Source organism: Arachis hypogaea, chromosome 15 (assembly GCF_003086295.3).
Source record: "Arachis hypogaea cultivar Tifrunner chromosome 15, arahy.Tifrunner.gnm2.J5K5, whole genome shotgun sequence".
In the NCBI taxonomy this organism is placed as follows: domain Eukaryota; kingdom Viridiplantae; phylum Streptophyta; class Magnoliopsida; order Fabales; family Fabaceae; genus Arachis; species Arachis hypogaea.
Window position 1 is genome coordinate 130,148,820 of NC_092050.1, and position 16,465 is coordinate 130,165,284.

Below are 16,465 nucleotides of genomic sequence, written 5' to 3' on the forward strand. Positions count from 1 at the left end.
AAATCCTTCCGAATTTGTGCTATGATTGAAAACATGCTTCTTAGGCCTTAAAATTGCTAATTTTTAATCCTCTTTTATTACCATCGATGCTGTGATATGTGCGTTAAGTGATTTCAGGTTTTCTAGGGCAGGAATGGCTTAGAGGATGAAAAGGAAGCATGCAAAAGTGGAAGGAACACAATAAATTGAAGTTTTGAGCAGCTGGCCTTGACGCGCACACGTGGATGGCGCGTACACGTGACCAGTGCAGTAGGCAAGCGACGCGTACGCGTGGATGACGCGTACACGTGACCAGGAATTTGTTCAGCGACGCGTACGCGTAGCTGACTCGTACGCGTGACGGGTGTCACGTGCCTCAGTTACGAGAAAATGCTGGGGGCAATTTTTGGGCTGTTTTTGGCCCAGTTTCAAGCCCGAAAATGAAGATTAGAGGCTGCAGAGTGGGACAAATAAGATGGATCATTCACTTTTCATTCATACACATTTTTAGGTTTTAGATGTAGAATTCTAGAGAGAGAGGCTCTCTCCTCTCTCTAGGTTTAGGGTTTCTTCTTCTAATTTCTCCTTAGGTTTAAGTTTCAGTCTTATTTTAATTTAGTTTTCTCTTACTTTTATTTGTTTTAACACTTTAATTATATACTTCTCTTATTGATTCCTTTATTTTGCTAATTTAGTTTATGAGTTCATGTGTTACTCTCAATTTTCATTAATACAATTTATGTTTCATGTTCCTTATTGTTCAATTGCTTTGCTATTGTTATTTCTTTGCTTTGGTTAGTCTAAGAATTTCCTATGTCTTGTCAATTTTCTATGTTTTTATTCTATGCCTTCCAAGTGTTTGATAAAATGCTTGGGTGGATTTTAATTTAGATTTTTATGTTCTTGACTTTGATTAATTAATTAGAGACTCTTGAATTATCAAAATTCTTTTGTTGATTGGTGATTGAAAGTTGTTAGTTGGCTTGAGCATCATTAAATCTAGTCTTTGATTAGGACTTGTGAACTTAAGTCGATTTTGCTCGCTTGACTTTCCTTCATTTGTTAGAGGATAACTAAGTAAAAGCAATTTACATTTACCATCACAATTGACGATGATAATGAGGATAGGACTTCTAATTCTCTTTCCTTGCTAAGAGCTTTCTTAGTTATTAGTTTATTTTCTTGTCATTTTACTTTCTTGTTTCTTATTACAAAACCCATAAATATACTGTTCCATAGCCAATAATAAACTACACTTCCCTGCAATTCCTTGAGAGATGACCTGATGTTTAAATACTTCAGTTAATTTTATTGGGTTTGCTTTAGTGACAACAATCTAAATGTTGATTGAGGTTGAATGGTCGGTTTAGAACTATACTTGCAACGCGATATTTTTTGTGAAAATTTTTACCGACATTTTTTCTCCGTCAGCTATTGCTGAGAAATTAATCTCTTTGCAGAGAAGATTCCTTTGGAGCAAGGAGGATGATAGGAGTGGTATGGCTCTATTGAGATGGGAATCGGTACAGGCTCTGAAGAAGGTAGGTGGGTTGGGGGTTGGAGATGCTTTGGTTCGTAACACTGCACTATTGTTTAGGTGGTGGTGGCGGTTTGCAAAGGAAGAGTGTCCGTTGTAGAAGAAGGTGGTCTGTTCCTGTAATAATTTGAATCCGTATGAGCTACTGTCCACTCAAGTGCTACCCACCAGAGGAGGTCCTTGGAAGGATATCTGCCAAATACAATTCAAGGAGCAACATATAAGGGATAAGATGATTACAGGCTTGTCCATGGAGATTGGTGACGGGAGACGGACTCGGTTCTGGGAGGATGTTTGGTTACATAGTGGAGCTTTGAAAGATCGGTTCCCAAGCTTTTCTCTATTTCAAACTAATGTAGATCGGTTATAGAGGATTGTGGGTTTTGGGATGGGTTAGAGTGGATTTGGAATTTCCAATGGAGGCGAGAGCACTTTCAGTGGGAGCTGGATCTTCTGAGTCAGTTACATGAGGCTTTGATACCTGTGAGGCTAGTAAATAATAGAGAGGACAGAGTTGTTTGGAAATATGATAGACTAGGTATTTTTTCTACTAACTCATTCGTGCAGGTGTTGCAGGAGGAGATGCTTCCAGAGGATGTAACCAGTTACAGCTTCACTAAGACCGTTTCGAAAGGTTTAGTTCCGCCAAGAGTGGAGCTGTTTGCTTGGTTTGTCTTGATAGACAGGGTGAATACAAAGAAAAGACTGAGTCGGCTCGGGATTATTAGTCAGGACGATATTGATTGTGTCTTATGCAACAAGGATGGTGAACAGGTCCACCACTTGTTTCTTGGCTGTGATTTTGCTTGGCAGGTGTGGAGTGCGTGGATATCTGGTTTTGACCGCCAGTGGTCTTTTCCGGGTTTGATGAAGTAACATTTTCTTAGCTGGACAGAAGAGCCGCGTCGAAAAGAGGATCGAAAGCAGTGGTTGATGGACTTCTGTGCAATCATTTGGAACATTTGGTTGGAAAGAAATAGGAGGATATTTCAGAACAAGAGCAGAGAAGTAAAAGAAATCATCAACATGACCTTGCTTAGTTGCAATGAATGGAGACGTGTGAATTCCTTAGGTTGTTGATGGCTATGCCAGAGATGATATGAAAATTTTTCTTCTGTTGTTGTGTTAACTTTTTTAATTATTTGTTTGATTTGTTGTCTGGTTTTGATTGCTCCACTTTATTATGTTGAACTCTTTTGTTTTCAAAAAAAAAAAAAAAGACTTTATTGTTAATAATGTAGACTCAAATTTAAACTTAGTTTGATTTAATTTTACTCCTAACTAATTTAGTATGGATATATTTTAATTTTGGCAAATATTGTATCGGTAACTGATTCATGTTACTTAATTAGTGGTCACAAATTTTTATAGTTAAATTTTTATAAACCAATTTAAGACACTCAATACAATTAAAAGATATTGACATGAAATAACTATTATAATAATATTTATCAATTTATATAAGTATTAGACTAATACTTGTGAAAAAAAAATTTACCAAAGAATTAAAGGAAATCACATATCTAAAAATAAACGTCTTAGTCAGCTATTTTAAAAAAATTAAAAATTTATTTATTTAATTGATTTTGGAGACTAAAATGGATATTGACACCATTATTTCCTTTTGTCGTTTGGAAAATTAGAAGATAGGAACATTTCCCTACCTATCAAACATCAAAACCGCACTTAAAGCAAATAACATAAGCTGTTCCAACACGCTCCTAAGAAAATCTTTATCCAGTTCCCTGAAGCAACCAACAAAAGTCCAAAACACATGTATAACTTGCTACATTACCCAACAATTATTATACTTGTCATGAATTGACAAAGAACAAGAGTAGAGAGATATTTAATTTTGAGTTTTTGACAATAGACGGATCCCCAATAATTCTGACTAGCAATTAATCTCGTAAAAAAATGAATTCTTACCTTACAAGTACACAACTTCTGATGTTTAGCCCACCAAAGAAAGCAAGCTATCAAAACTAAGTCTATATTATCCATTCTGCAGCTCCTAAATAAACAAATAATGTTCAAAACAAATATGTGAATACTGAATACTTTGTATCTTTTACCATTACGAAGCATTTGGACCCAACAAATCACATATCCTAAACCCGATATATTCTTTTATTATTACCGACAATTCTTCTTGCCCGCCCATAGTTTTTCTTTTTCCTTTTTTAATACACGTCACCAACCATTGAGAAAAAACAAGGGCATGACATTGAATTATTGATATTATCTCTTAAACTAAACTTAAAAATATCCTTTTATTACTTACAATCTTTTTACGTCATAATCACAGTTTTTACAGGAGCTACTAGTTTCCATAATCTGCGCAACACCCTGGTACTAAATTATCTCGAACACACGTTATCAATTGAGAAAAAAACATGATATTAATCTGCTATTAATACTCTACTAACAGATATTAATGAGGAACATTATATACAGTAGGAAGTAGGATAATACATCTGTCAAAAAGAAAAAGGATAATATAAAATAAATAAATTACTATATTAGTAATAAGACCAAAAAGAGGGAGGCTCCGCCACGCCACGCCACGCTGATGCTGACGTTAATCTCGCGCAATAAGCGCAGACCCCCACTAGGCGCAATTTAGCCTAAACGGCGCTTTCTCTTTTCATCCAAAAACGACGACGTCTTCACTCACATCAGCAGTAACGGACTTGAACGGAGGAGCGGCAGAAGAAACAGGAGCAGCTGCGTAACGGCACGAGAAATTCCGAAACCCTTCATAATTATGGTCATCGGAATCTCCGTTTTGTCCCGGGCCCTCGTCGAAGTTCAGCGCGTAACTCAAGGGGTCGTATTGGTATTTCCCCACTTGCCCGTAACGACCACCGTTTCCTCCCCCACTACGGCTACGGTTAAACCGCCGAATGAAGGTCTTCCAGCGTGGCCCCGCGACGATCTCTGACCACTCGCGCACTTTCATGAATCCACGCGCCCACCACCGGTCACCGACGCTTCCGGTCACCGCCTGGGTCTGGGACTCAGACCATGACCTTGTTCTCACGCGCTCCCACCACGCGATGCCGACGCTGGCGGAACGACGGGAACCGAAGCAGCAGGGAAAGCAGAAGCTGCAGCGCGCGTTGGATAATAGAGAGTTTGACCTCTCTTCACCCGTTCCGGTGAAATTAGCTTCGGGGGACATATCACTGAACACTTCAATTTCAATTCAAAACTTAAAATACTATGGTGGCTGTGTTTATTGTTTGGGTTATTTTCTTTTTGAGGTGGCGAAGTAGCAAAGTGAAGTTTAAGGAGGAAAGTGCATATGGTATGCTAGAGTCTAGACTCAATAATATATAGCATGCTAACTAAGAAGGGTGTTGTGACTTGTGAAGCGCCGCTAAGCGCTAACTCAATCATGAAGCACTCATTGACTTAGTCAGCACCCACTTAGACAACTGTGATTTTTGTTCCTTTGTGGCGTTAATTGAGATTGATTAATTTATCTTTTCTTTTCTGGTGAGGGCATTTATGTAATTTGACTGTGGTTGGTAAGAGTAACTAAGAGCCGTTGCACATAAAGATTTTCTTTCTAGAGTTGATAGAGTATCTACATAAATTAATTAATAAATTGGAGTTAAATGTGGGATTAGCACAAATATTGGTGTTATGGGTGGGACAACGTTTAGGAGACTATAAAAGTTAGGTTTATCTATTATATATTTTAAGGATATAAATTAAGATTATAAATTAAAAATTTTTTTATTAAAATATAAAAAAATTTAAATTTTTAATGTATTTATTTTATATTTATTAAATAAAAAAATTTAAAATTTTTCACTAACAATAAATATATCATATATTTTTACGGTATGTTAGCTAAACTCTAAAAGTTATTATCATTCTCATCTCTTTCACCTTATTTTACTGTTTCACTTAGAATTAATAGAGAAAAAGTGAAAAACTAAACTTTAAAGGTCAAAGAGTGCATTTGATTTTTATTTTTATGACAATATAAAGAATAATAGTATAACCCTATAAGAAAGTCGTCGAGTACTGTCGGATTCAACAGCAGAATAAATGCGACGGTATAAATCTCGCTAAAAAATATTTACCAGTAGATATTCAGAGGCCGACGCAAAGTTTTATCGAATTTAGCGACAAAATATATAACCCAATTTGTTAGAAGTTACCTTCGGGTTAATCCGACATTAATGTTGGCGCCATGTTATAAATATCCGCGCTATTCACTACAAAAATTCGCTAGATACTGTCAGAATTAGTGATGGAAAAAATTCGACGGTATAAATCTTGTCGGTAACTATTTGTTGTTGGATTTTTTCGTCTGCTGCTAATTATCGTCGAAAAAAATTTGCTGGTAATTTTTTCTGTCGGATTTATTCCCCGATAAATCCGACAATAACATGCTATTTATTAATAATTAAATATTAACTACCGGCGGAGGTAAACTTGAATTTTAAATTTTTTGTTAAACAATCCAATCCATTAGATCCAATTTCAAATAACAATCATTTCAAATAATAATTTTATACAAAATCAAACATCCTAAATCGCATGATAGCTACAACTTGCAATTTATTTAAACACATAATAGACATAAATGCGTATAACCGAACGCTTGACGTGCAAAAGCATCAAACAACAAGAAATAACATAACCAAGTATTCCTTCAGCATCAATTCACACAAATTCATCCTATACAACACAAAATCATTATAAATGATAATTTTATACAAATGCATTATATATTAAGATAACACAATAACATCTTAACTTATTATACAAACACATTATATTAAGATAACACAAACCAGTTAAATATAAGTAACCAGATTCATGAAATATTTTTTTTGGTAGATCATAAAAGATTCAGAGAAATAAAACCCTGCTCAGTAATCAAGCTCACAATGACAATGGTGAGAAAAGAAGAGCATTACCTTATCATGATGGCGTTGGGCATGATCCCTTGACAAATGAGCATACATTTTATCCGTATCTATTATCATCGTCCATCAAAATATTAACTGATCAAACTCAAGCTACATAAAATCTACAAAAAAAAAAAAAAAAGCAAATGAATTGCTCACTTCAAGAAAAAAAAATATAAATAGGTCTTTTAAGCAATATAAATAAACTTTAATATGCTTATTGGTGCTGCATAAAATTCACCAACTATCAATACCAAAGGAGGCATCCTCTCTAAGTAAACAAAATAATAGGGCTTTTTCTTTGTGTTTTTTTAAAGAAAGCATTCTAAGTTTCTAAGTACTCAGCTCAATTGACGCATTTTAGCAAACAGTTAAAGGACATTTCTAACTCTTCCTGGTATGATCCTCATCATTTTTAAATTGAAAATTCAATTACATAAAGAAACCAACCACACCAACTTCAACCCTAGTCAGAATTCTCAAAACTCCCAAACTGACTTGTACTTTTCAAATATTCAATACACCAGCAACGTTTTAATGCAAACTCAAGTAATAAACCCTTAATAATACAGAAAAAATCACTTTCATTCTTCATGATATCAAAACAATAAACAGAAATCATAATAATAAACATAAAATCATCAAAACAAAATTTAAAACCAGAACTATAAATAAAATTTCAAACACAGAGTCATCAAACAGAATTAAAAAAATTTCTAAATCAAAACAGAATTAAAAAACCATAAATCTAAACTAATACATAAACTAAATCTGAAAAAAAAAATAATAGGAAGAAGGAAGAGGACAACATACATGGAGGGAGGAAGGAGGCAGCTTTGGCGAAACAGGGAGCAGCAGCGACAGTGGTGTAGCAGTGGCAGCAGCAACAGTGGTGTGAGCAACAAAAATGGCGGCAATAGAGCGACCAACACGACGCAAGGAGTCCAAGCAGCCTTTGAATGTTGTTGGTGGTGGCCGACGCTGGTGGAGTGGCTGCCGAAGGTGGTTTGTGGGGGAGAGAGAGAGAGAGAGAGAGAGAGAGAGAGAGAGAGAGAGAGAGAGAGAGAGAGAGAATAGTTCGAAAATGAGGGGAGAGAGGGTTCCCGGTTCAAATTTAGGGCAAGATTACTATCAGATTTACTGACGAAAAAATCTAACGTAACACTTTAAAAGTGACCAAAACCCAACATTGCACTAATTAAGGATTACCGGTGGATAAATCCGACAGTAATCTCGGTTCTATGTTTTCTTATTTTTCCTCCAATTATTATCGGCGAATTTATTGTCAGAAAATCAAATCCGCCACTAATGTCCTACGCTAAATCTGACAATAAATCTGACGGTATTTAGAACTTTTCTTGTAGTGATTTTACCGTCGGATTAATCTGACGGAAATGTCGATGGAAAGTTTTGTGGAGATTTAAAAAAAAAATACCGTCGGTAAATTCTGACAGTAATCCCGATGGAAGTTTTTTTTTAAAAAAAGGTCATTTTCAGTCAATTTTTACCATAACCTGATGACAAACATAATTGAAATAGTGCTTTAAACATGAAGTGAAATATCAAGCATACAGCGTAAAATTACAAAATGATGGTAATTGATATATTTAAAACAATGTTAATTACATTACGTTAATCCAAAGTTGCAAGAACCGGACTAGTCAGTGAACCGTTCGACTGACTGGTTCAATGATTCAATGGCCTAACCAATATTGAACCGTAGTTGAATTGATTTTATTAAAATAAAATAGAATAATTAAAATTTCAATATAAAATTTCAAAATTTTAAATATTTTACAATTTTAGGTAATAATTTGCCAATAATTTATATTAAACTTTCACAAATAAATTCCAATATATATTCATAGTATGAAAGGTTAATAACTTGATTATTGACATTGCAAATTAGAGAAATATTGTTTCTTCAGACTATGAATCTGAATCTATATGTAGTTATGTATCAACAGACTTTTAATTGATAAAAGAATAGTTCTAAAATCACAATTTCAAATCACATCAGCAACAAACTAACAACACATACATCATAAGAATATAACATTAACAATCACACAATTAGAACACAAATTTAGAAGTTACAATCTATTATATAAATCAACAATCAACAAAATTAACAAGATACCATCAACAATCAACAAAATAATTTCACACAAATTAACTTAGAAAAACAGTTAATAAGAATTAGAAAAATTAACTCTGAACTCAAAAGTCACAATGAAAAAAAATAACTCAAGAAAAAACAAGGACTGAGTGCTTATGGGAGAAAAGAAGACGATCGAGCAGCAGAGGCATTTGCCAGGAGGTGATGGTTGAGCAGTGACACAGAGGTGACAACAAGGAGAAGAGCGGAGACGTTTGCAGTAAGAAAGAGTGAGCTCGGAGAGAGAGCTTGAATATAGTGATGCAAAGTTCACAATGGCGAGAACAGGGCCGAGTAGACGTTTGCCATGGCGAGGAGAAGAGATCCGAGTAGACCTTTGTGACAGCAAGGACAAGACAGTCGAGTAGCAAAAATTTTTGGCTGATGATGATGAGGTAGGATAGGTTCAAGCTTGATGACGACCTTCTGGCGATGTGAGGAGAAGAAGAGACATTTGAGAGCGAGGATGGCAACCACTGCTTGCCACCGTCGCCGACGATAATGGTGGGCGATGGTGGCTGTATTGCTCTAACAGGGTTAGGTTTCTCAGTTTGGGTTGTGACTTGTGAGAGAGAATGAAGGGACAAAGGAAAATATAAGGTGTTTTGCTAAGTTTTTTCTTTTTTGATCAAATTGGGCCGTTTTGAGGGGTGGAGTAGCGAACCGGCAGTTTAAAAAATTGAGTCGGTTCTGTCGATTCATCGGTTAACCATCGGTTCGGCCAATTTTTTAACCAATTTTTTTGCAAGACGGTTTTGAGCCTCACCAAGACCGGTCAAAGGACCAGTTTCCGGTTAACCTGGTCGAATCGGCCAGTCCGATCTAGTTTTTAGAATATTTTATTCTTCTTAAAGTTTGGTAAAAAATATACATATCATAGAACCATATTTACATTAACCCTATTCAGATTCATTATATTCTTCCTCTGGTTAACCATCATCATCTTCGAGGTAGTTTCCTGATCATCAAACTCATCTTCCTCTTCTTCGTCCACGTCGACCTTGTATTCTTCTTGAAGATCGTCGTCTTGTTGTAGTAGTACAGTGCGTCGTGATGTAATCCAAGGTCAATGATATCATCATCCGTGGATGCCGAGCAAAGGGTAATCGGCTCACCAGTATCAACCACTATTTTTGAAGGAGTTGGGTCATCAATTTGATAAGGTTCCTAACCCTCTGTCCTATCATCAGACTCGATGCGGCCTCTTAGCTTAGTCTTAACCACAACTACCCAACTAGATTTTCATGAACCCGAATAAGGCAAAAAGTACATCTGTCGTGCATTTTGAGGTAGAATAAAAGGATTGTAGTGCCTATGTTTCCTGATTACATTAACTTCAGTGATATCATGGTCGTTGTGCTTTTGTATTCCTTGTCGTGAACTTGGATCATACCATTCACATTTAAACACACAACACCTTGTACGTAGTGTGACAGAAATACTCTAATTCAATTATGTTGTGCAATATAGCGAAATAGTCACAATGACCCTTGCCTGAATCCCCACAAACCCAAACTTCAGTGTTATCTATTTTCTTTCCAATCGGCTACTGTAAAGTATGGAACTGATATCCATTAACAGTATACATCGTGTAGCTAGTGCCTTTATTCATTGGGTCCCAACTAAGTGCAACTAGTTCCAAATTTGATGTGTCAATTAGCTACACGCTGACGTATTTTTTGAACCAACGTGGAAAGTTGTTCAATGAGGTATCATGATTTGCCTCTTGGAATAACCTATATGATAGAACAGGATAAAGAAGTTTTGATTAGATTAAAAAGTTAGAATGTTACTGATTGCAATATTTACAAGGACTTAATAAACTCACATGAGGTACGATGAAATCTGGTCACAGTTAAGAAGCACATGCAGATGCACGACATCGATTTTCTTTTGCTCTAACCAATAGTCACTGCCCGTACCCATTGCAGCTCCTTCCGAAGCAAAGATTGGGTATGTTCCACCCGACGATGATTCTCCCCTCTCATCGTTCCTTATAACCCTTGTTCTATGTGACTCAATATGAGGCTGAAAATAGAATGAGTAAAATGCAGATGTTTCCTTAGCTAAGAATGCTTCACAGTTGCTGTCCTCAATTCGAACCCTGATCTTCAAGGTGCGTTTGAATGAGCCAATCATCCACCAAAATTGAACTGGCCCACATAGTAGTTCTTCGAACGGTAGGTGGACTGCTAAGTATTCCATAATGTCAAAAACGAATGGAGGGAATATCTTGTGTAGCTTACAAAGTATGATGGGAATTTTTTTGCCCATGACTGTGAGATCATTAATGCTAAGTTTGGTTGCACATAAATCCCTAAAGAACTCACTTATTTCTATGAGGGGTTTCCAAATGTTGGAGGGAAGTTCTCTGAATGCGACCGGAAGCAAAGACTCCATGAAAACGTGAAAATCGTGGCTCTTCAACCTAGCCAGCCTATCCTATGATGCGTTTGTACACCTGCTCAAGTTAGAGGTACAACCATTAGGAAACCTTAATCCCCTAATCCACCTACAAACATTTTGCCTCTAGACCTTTATTAGAGTATACACCGCCTTTGGTTTAGCCCACCGCCCGTTATCAAGTTTTCTTAAGTCCAGACTGGCCGCCTGCAAATGTCCATCAAGTCTAACCATGCCTTTATCCCTTATTTGCTCATCGTCCATTATTGTGTGCATGATATTATCGAACATGTTTTTCTCAATGTGAATCACATCAAGGCAATGTCGAACCAAGTTGTCTCTCCAATAAGGCAACTCCTAAAGTATACTTTAATTTGTTTGATCCAGTTATGCTCCCTGCCATATCCCGGAGATCTCAAACCTGCCCCATTTTCAATGATCGTTGGGATTCTAGTGACGCGATTCCAAACTTATCTACCATTCAACTTTACGGGTGCCTCTTCGTGTTTAGTTGTATTCTTTTTGAACGAGTCCCTGTTGTACTGAAAATGATGATCAAGGTCAAGGAATCTTTGATAGCAATCAAACCATGAGAGTGGACTGATAAACCACAATTTTATGGTTTATTTTGTATTGAAATGAGTGGATTTTATCAACTTATCCTGCGTTTATTCACTGAAATAGCATGATTTTGTGAATTCCTCCTAAATTGTGCTTAAGATTAAAAACATGCTTTTTAGGACTTAAATTGCTAAATATAATTCACTTTGATTCCATCCGATGCCTTGGTGTATTTGTTGAGTGATTTCAGTTTACAAGGCAAGGGTGGATTGAAAAAGTGAGAAAAAAGCATGCAAAAGTGGAGAATTCATGAGGAAATGAAGTTTGGAGCACCTCAAGGTTATGCATACACATGCCTCATGCGTACGTATGTTTTGGAAATTCGTAATTTTGCGCGTCGGCATACCTCATGCGTACGCATGACTGAAGGCATGTGATTTTACTTAAGTGAACACATGTGTCACGATTTCAGGCCAATTTTGGTCCAATCCAACTCATTTCTGAAGTATTTTAAGCCAAACTCAAGGAGGATCAAGGGGAGAGCAATTAGGATAGTTTAGTTTATGTTTAGGGTAGATTTCTAGAGAGAGAAGCTCTCTCTTTTCTCTAGAACTTAGGATTTCTTAGGTTAAATTCTCCTTAGATTTAGGTTTTAATCTTGTTTTAATTTAGTTTTCTTTATATTCCCTTGTTCTATGCTCTTAATTCACTTAACTTTTATTGTTAGTTTCTTGTTTTATACTATTTTAGTCTCATGAACTCTTGTGAATTCTTGGTTTTCTATTAATGCAATTTTGATGTTTTCATGTTATTGTTGATTAAATGAGTTATTATTATTTTCTTACAATTGGTAGTCGTAGATTTTATTGTTCATGCAATTTACCATGCTTTTCCTTTTATGCATTTCAAGTGTTTGATAAAATGCCTCTTTCAATTATAGAGTAGATTTTACACTCTTGGCTTGAAATTGAGGACTTAGGTGACATTGAGTCATTAATGTCCAATATTGATTAGTGATTTAGGGTTGTTAGTTGATTTTGTTTCTACTAACATTAGTCTTTCGCTAAGCTAATTAGTGAGTTGGTTAGGATTTGTGGATTAAGTGGGATTAACTCTTTATAATTGCAATGTTTGTGGTCAATGACTAGTATAGGAAACCTTGACTTTCAACCCTTGCCAAGACCCTTTTTAGCATTTGAATTTCCTTTACTTTATTAGTTAATTGTCATTTACTTTCTTGCTATTTAAATTTATGTCAATTGCTATCTCACCCCCGATTTCTCATAACCAATGATACACACACCTCATTGCAATTCCGTAGAAGAATGACTCGGGATTTAAAACTCCCGATTTTTATTGATTTGAATTGTGACAATCATCATTTAAACTTTGATTAGGGTCACTTGTTGGTTTGGGACTATACTATTGACGAAGCAATTCTTTTTTAGAGAATTTTAAACTGACATTTGGCCCTTGCGTCATGGATCAACCTGATAACATGCCGTATTGCAGGAAAATCATTAATGGTCCACATCAACGCAGACCGCAATTGGAAGTTTGTTTTCATCGAAATATCATATGTTTCTACACCATCAATCTACAACTCCTTCTCATCCACCAAAGGATGCAAGAAGACATTTATTTTGGCCTTCGGATTGCTGTGACCAAGTATGATGCAAGTTAGGAACATGTATGGTTCCTTCATGCACATTTCGGCACTCATGTTATACGGTGTCACGACTATAGGCTAACAAGAGTACATGTTACCGAAATTGGAATTCGGTGTAAATCCATCAGAGCACAAAGCTAGTCTAAGATTTCTCGTCTCGCTCGCAAATGTAGGATGCATCCGATTGAAATGCTTTCAGGCTTTTCCGTGTGATGGGTGCGTCATGATTCCATCATCCCTTTTATTATTACTATTTCAGGTCAAGTGAGGGGCCAAACTCATAGATTCATATAATCGTTTTAATCTAAGGATTAAGGGCAAGTAGTGCATACGTTTAATTGAAATTCTCTTTAACCAATGTTTACCAATATGTACTCTCTACTTGGAACCTCGATGATTTATAGAATCTACATTCGATTAGGTCTGCATCCCTTTTGTAATACAGCATATACCCATTCAAATAACAACCAATTTTTAACGAATTTAGACCCAATTTTGAAACTAGCTTCTTCGCTTCATAGTGATTTCTGGGGATACTGGCGATTCTGACAGGTACCAGTTCATTGCAAAGGATGGCCCACTTATCAAAAGGCTCTTGCGTATAATTTGACTCCGATTTAATAGTCATAATTCTAACACATGCAGACAACTTCGAATGAACGCAACCCTCAAACAATGATCTTCTAGCAGATCCCAACAGATGATAAAATATTCTTGCCTCGGGTTAGGCTCTACTTCAGCCTCTTCCAATTCTGTAACACCTACTGCATCAAACACCATCTTGTTGTATCTTACTTGGTTACCTTCCCAAGTCATGTCTTCCATGTTTAGATCTCTTTCCACCTAAACCCTCATTGACCGATAGCCGAACCTATTCAAATTGGATGCAGACTTGTTAATTCTCTGTTCGTCAACTTCTTCGTGTTCTGTCCACATCCAATACCCACGTACACCTAGATACCCCTTTAGACCTAAACGGTTCCATGCTGAATGCATGCCCAACAAACGCGTCAATCCGCTCAAAGAATTTAGGTTTTAATCCCCTTGTCCACCGTTATCCCTATCATACATTCATAGAGGATGACTTGGAATCATATTGAAGCACATACCCTAGAATTCGATGAACAAGACAAAATTATTAAACTTTTTACAAAATTCGGCAGAGCATACCCTATAATTAGAATCTTCTGCAAACCAAACAAGTTTTAAAATAAATCACACAAAATTTTGGCAGAACTTCCCCTTAATTCAGAAACAGCCATCAAATAAATATAACAACTTTTATAGTGGAAACTGCTGCAAGCATATATTAGAACAAACACAAATTCAATAACATATCAAATCCTAACCGTTCTAGTATACAACCCCTTATAACTCCACAATTTTCCAACAAACAAGAGTTTCGAGAAGGCGCCTAACGATCAGTTTTTCTATTAGTAAAGAAATATAAAAATATGATTGCGTTGTAAGTATAGCTTCTAAACCAACAGAAAATCCTTTCGTACAAATGTTTTGGTTGTCACAAGTAACAAACGCCTTTGAAATTGATAACCGAAGTATTTAAACCTTAGGTCATCTGCTCAAGGAATTGCAGGGAGGTATGATTTATTATTGGTTATGGAAAAAGATATATTTTTGGGTTTTTAATGTATAAGATAAAAAGCAAGAATAGTAAATGGCAAGAAAGTAAATTGTAAGGAATTAATTTAAATAAATAATAAAATTCTTGGCAAGGTATAAGAACTGGAAGTCCTATCCTAGTTATCCTTATCAATTGTGATGAGAATTGGATTTTTCTCCCACTTTGTTAACCTCTAACTATGAAGGTAAGTTAAGCGGATGAATTAAATTGAATCCTCAAGTCCTAGTCTTTCCTTGGAAAAGGCTAGAGTTATTGGAACTTGAATTAATTCTTGAAGAATTCTAATTTTCAGTCAACACCTCGAGTTTGATAACTCAAGCGTCACCAATTATTTAACCAAAGCCAAAAGGGAAAATTCTAAATTAAATTGAAGACATCATAAATAGAATAAAGTAATCATAAATCTGAAACACATCAAATTACGTTTAAAAATAAATTCAAATCTAACATGGAAAAGTTCATAAAGTAAATTGGGAAAATAAATAAAAGGAACGTTGAACCTGAGAAGAAGTTGAAATCCTAAATTCTTTAAGAGAAATCCTAATCCTAAAACCTAAGAGAGAGGAGAGAACCTCTCTCTCTAAAAACTACATCTAAATTATGAAAAGTGAATAATGGAAAACATGTCAATGAATGGATGCATTCTCCCACTTTATAGCCTCTAATCTGTGTTTTTTGGGCCGAGAACTGGGTCAAAAACAGCCCAAAAATTGCCCCCAGCGTATTCTGGTACGTATAGGTTGCGGGAAAGTGACGCGGAAGTGTCGTCTACGCGTTTGCGTGGATTGCATTTCTGCCAGGTCACGCGTCCGCGTGATCCACGCGTCCGTGTGATCCACGCGTTCGTGTCGCCTGGCGTCGGGGCAGCTATGGAAAATTATATATCGTTGTGAAGCTCCGGACGTTTACTTTCCAACGCAACTAGAACCATTTCATTTGGATCTCTGTAGCTCAAGTTATGACAGTTTTAGTGCGAGAGGGTCAGGCTGGACAACTTAGTAATTTCTTCAACTCCTTGTATTCCTTCTACTTTTGTATGCTTTCTTTCCATCCTCTGAGATATTCCTGCCATGTAAACTCTAAAATCACTTAACACACATATCAAGGCATCTAATGGTAATAAGAGAGGATTAATATTAGCAAATATAAGGCCAAAGAAGCATGTTTTCAATCATAGCACAAAATCAGGAAGGAAGATGTAAAACCATGCATTTTGTATGAATAAGTGTATGAAAGATTGATAAAACCCACTCAATTGAGCACAAGATAAACCATAAAATAGTGGTTTATCAACCTCCCCACACTTAAACATTAGCATGTCCTCATGCTAAGCTCAAAAGAAGCTATAAAGGAGTGAAGAGGAATGGTAAAATGCATGAAATGCAATCCTATCTATATGAATGCAACTAAATGCAAAAATATCTCTACTTACTTGGTTAAAAGTAAACAAATCCTTTAAGAACAAATATGAACTGGATTTCACTAATCCAAATTACAAAATAAAGTACAAGTAAACTTGCAAAAGAAAATAGCTCGTGAAAGCCGGGAACAAGGAATCGAGCATCGAACCTTCACTGGAAGTGTA

At 36.1% G+C, this 16,465-nt stretch overlaps 1 protein-coding gene across 1 annotated transcript; it reads right to left on the minus strand.

Moving 5' to 3' along the window:
* Positions 1-3,899: 3,899 nt before the first annotated feature.
* LOC112750692 (uncharacterized) lies at positions 3,900-5,149 on the minus strand. The gene has a single exon (XM_025799506.3). The coding sequence runs from the start codon at positions 4,698-4,700 to the stop codon at positions 4,164-4,166; it is 537 nt and encodes a 178-aa protein (XP_025655291.1). The 5' UTR covers positions 4,701-5,149; the 3' UTR covers positions 3,900-4,163.
* Between the last annotated feature and the right edge of the window lie 11,316 nt (positions 5,150-16,465).

Coding starts and splice junctions, on each gene's coding strand:
- LOC112750692 (XM_025799506.3), bottom strand. CDS start 4,700: ATGTCCCCCGAAGCTAATTTCACCGGAACGGGTGAAGAGAGGTCAAAC.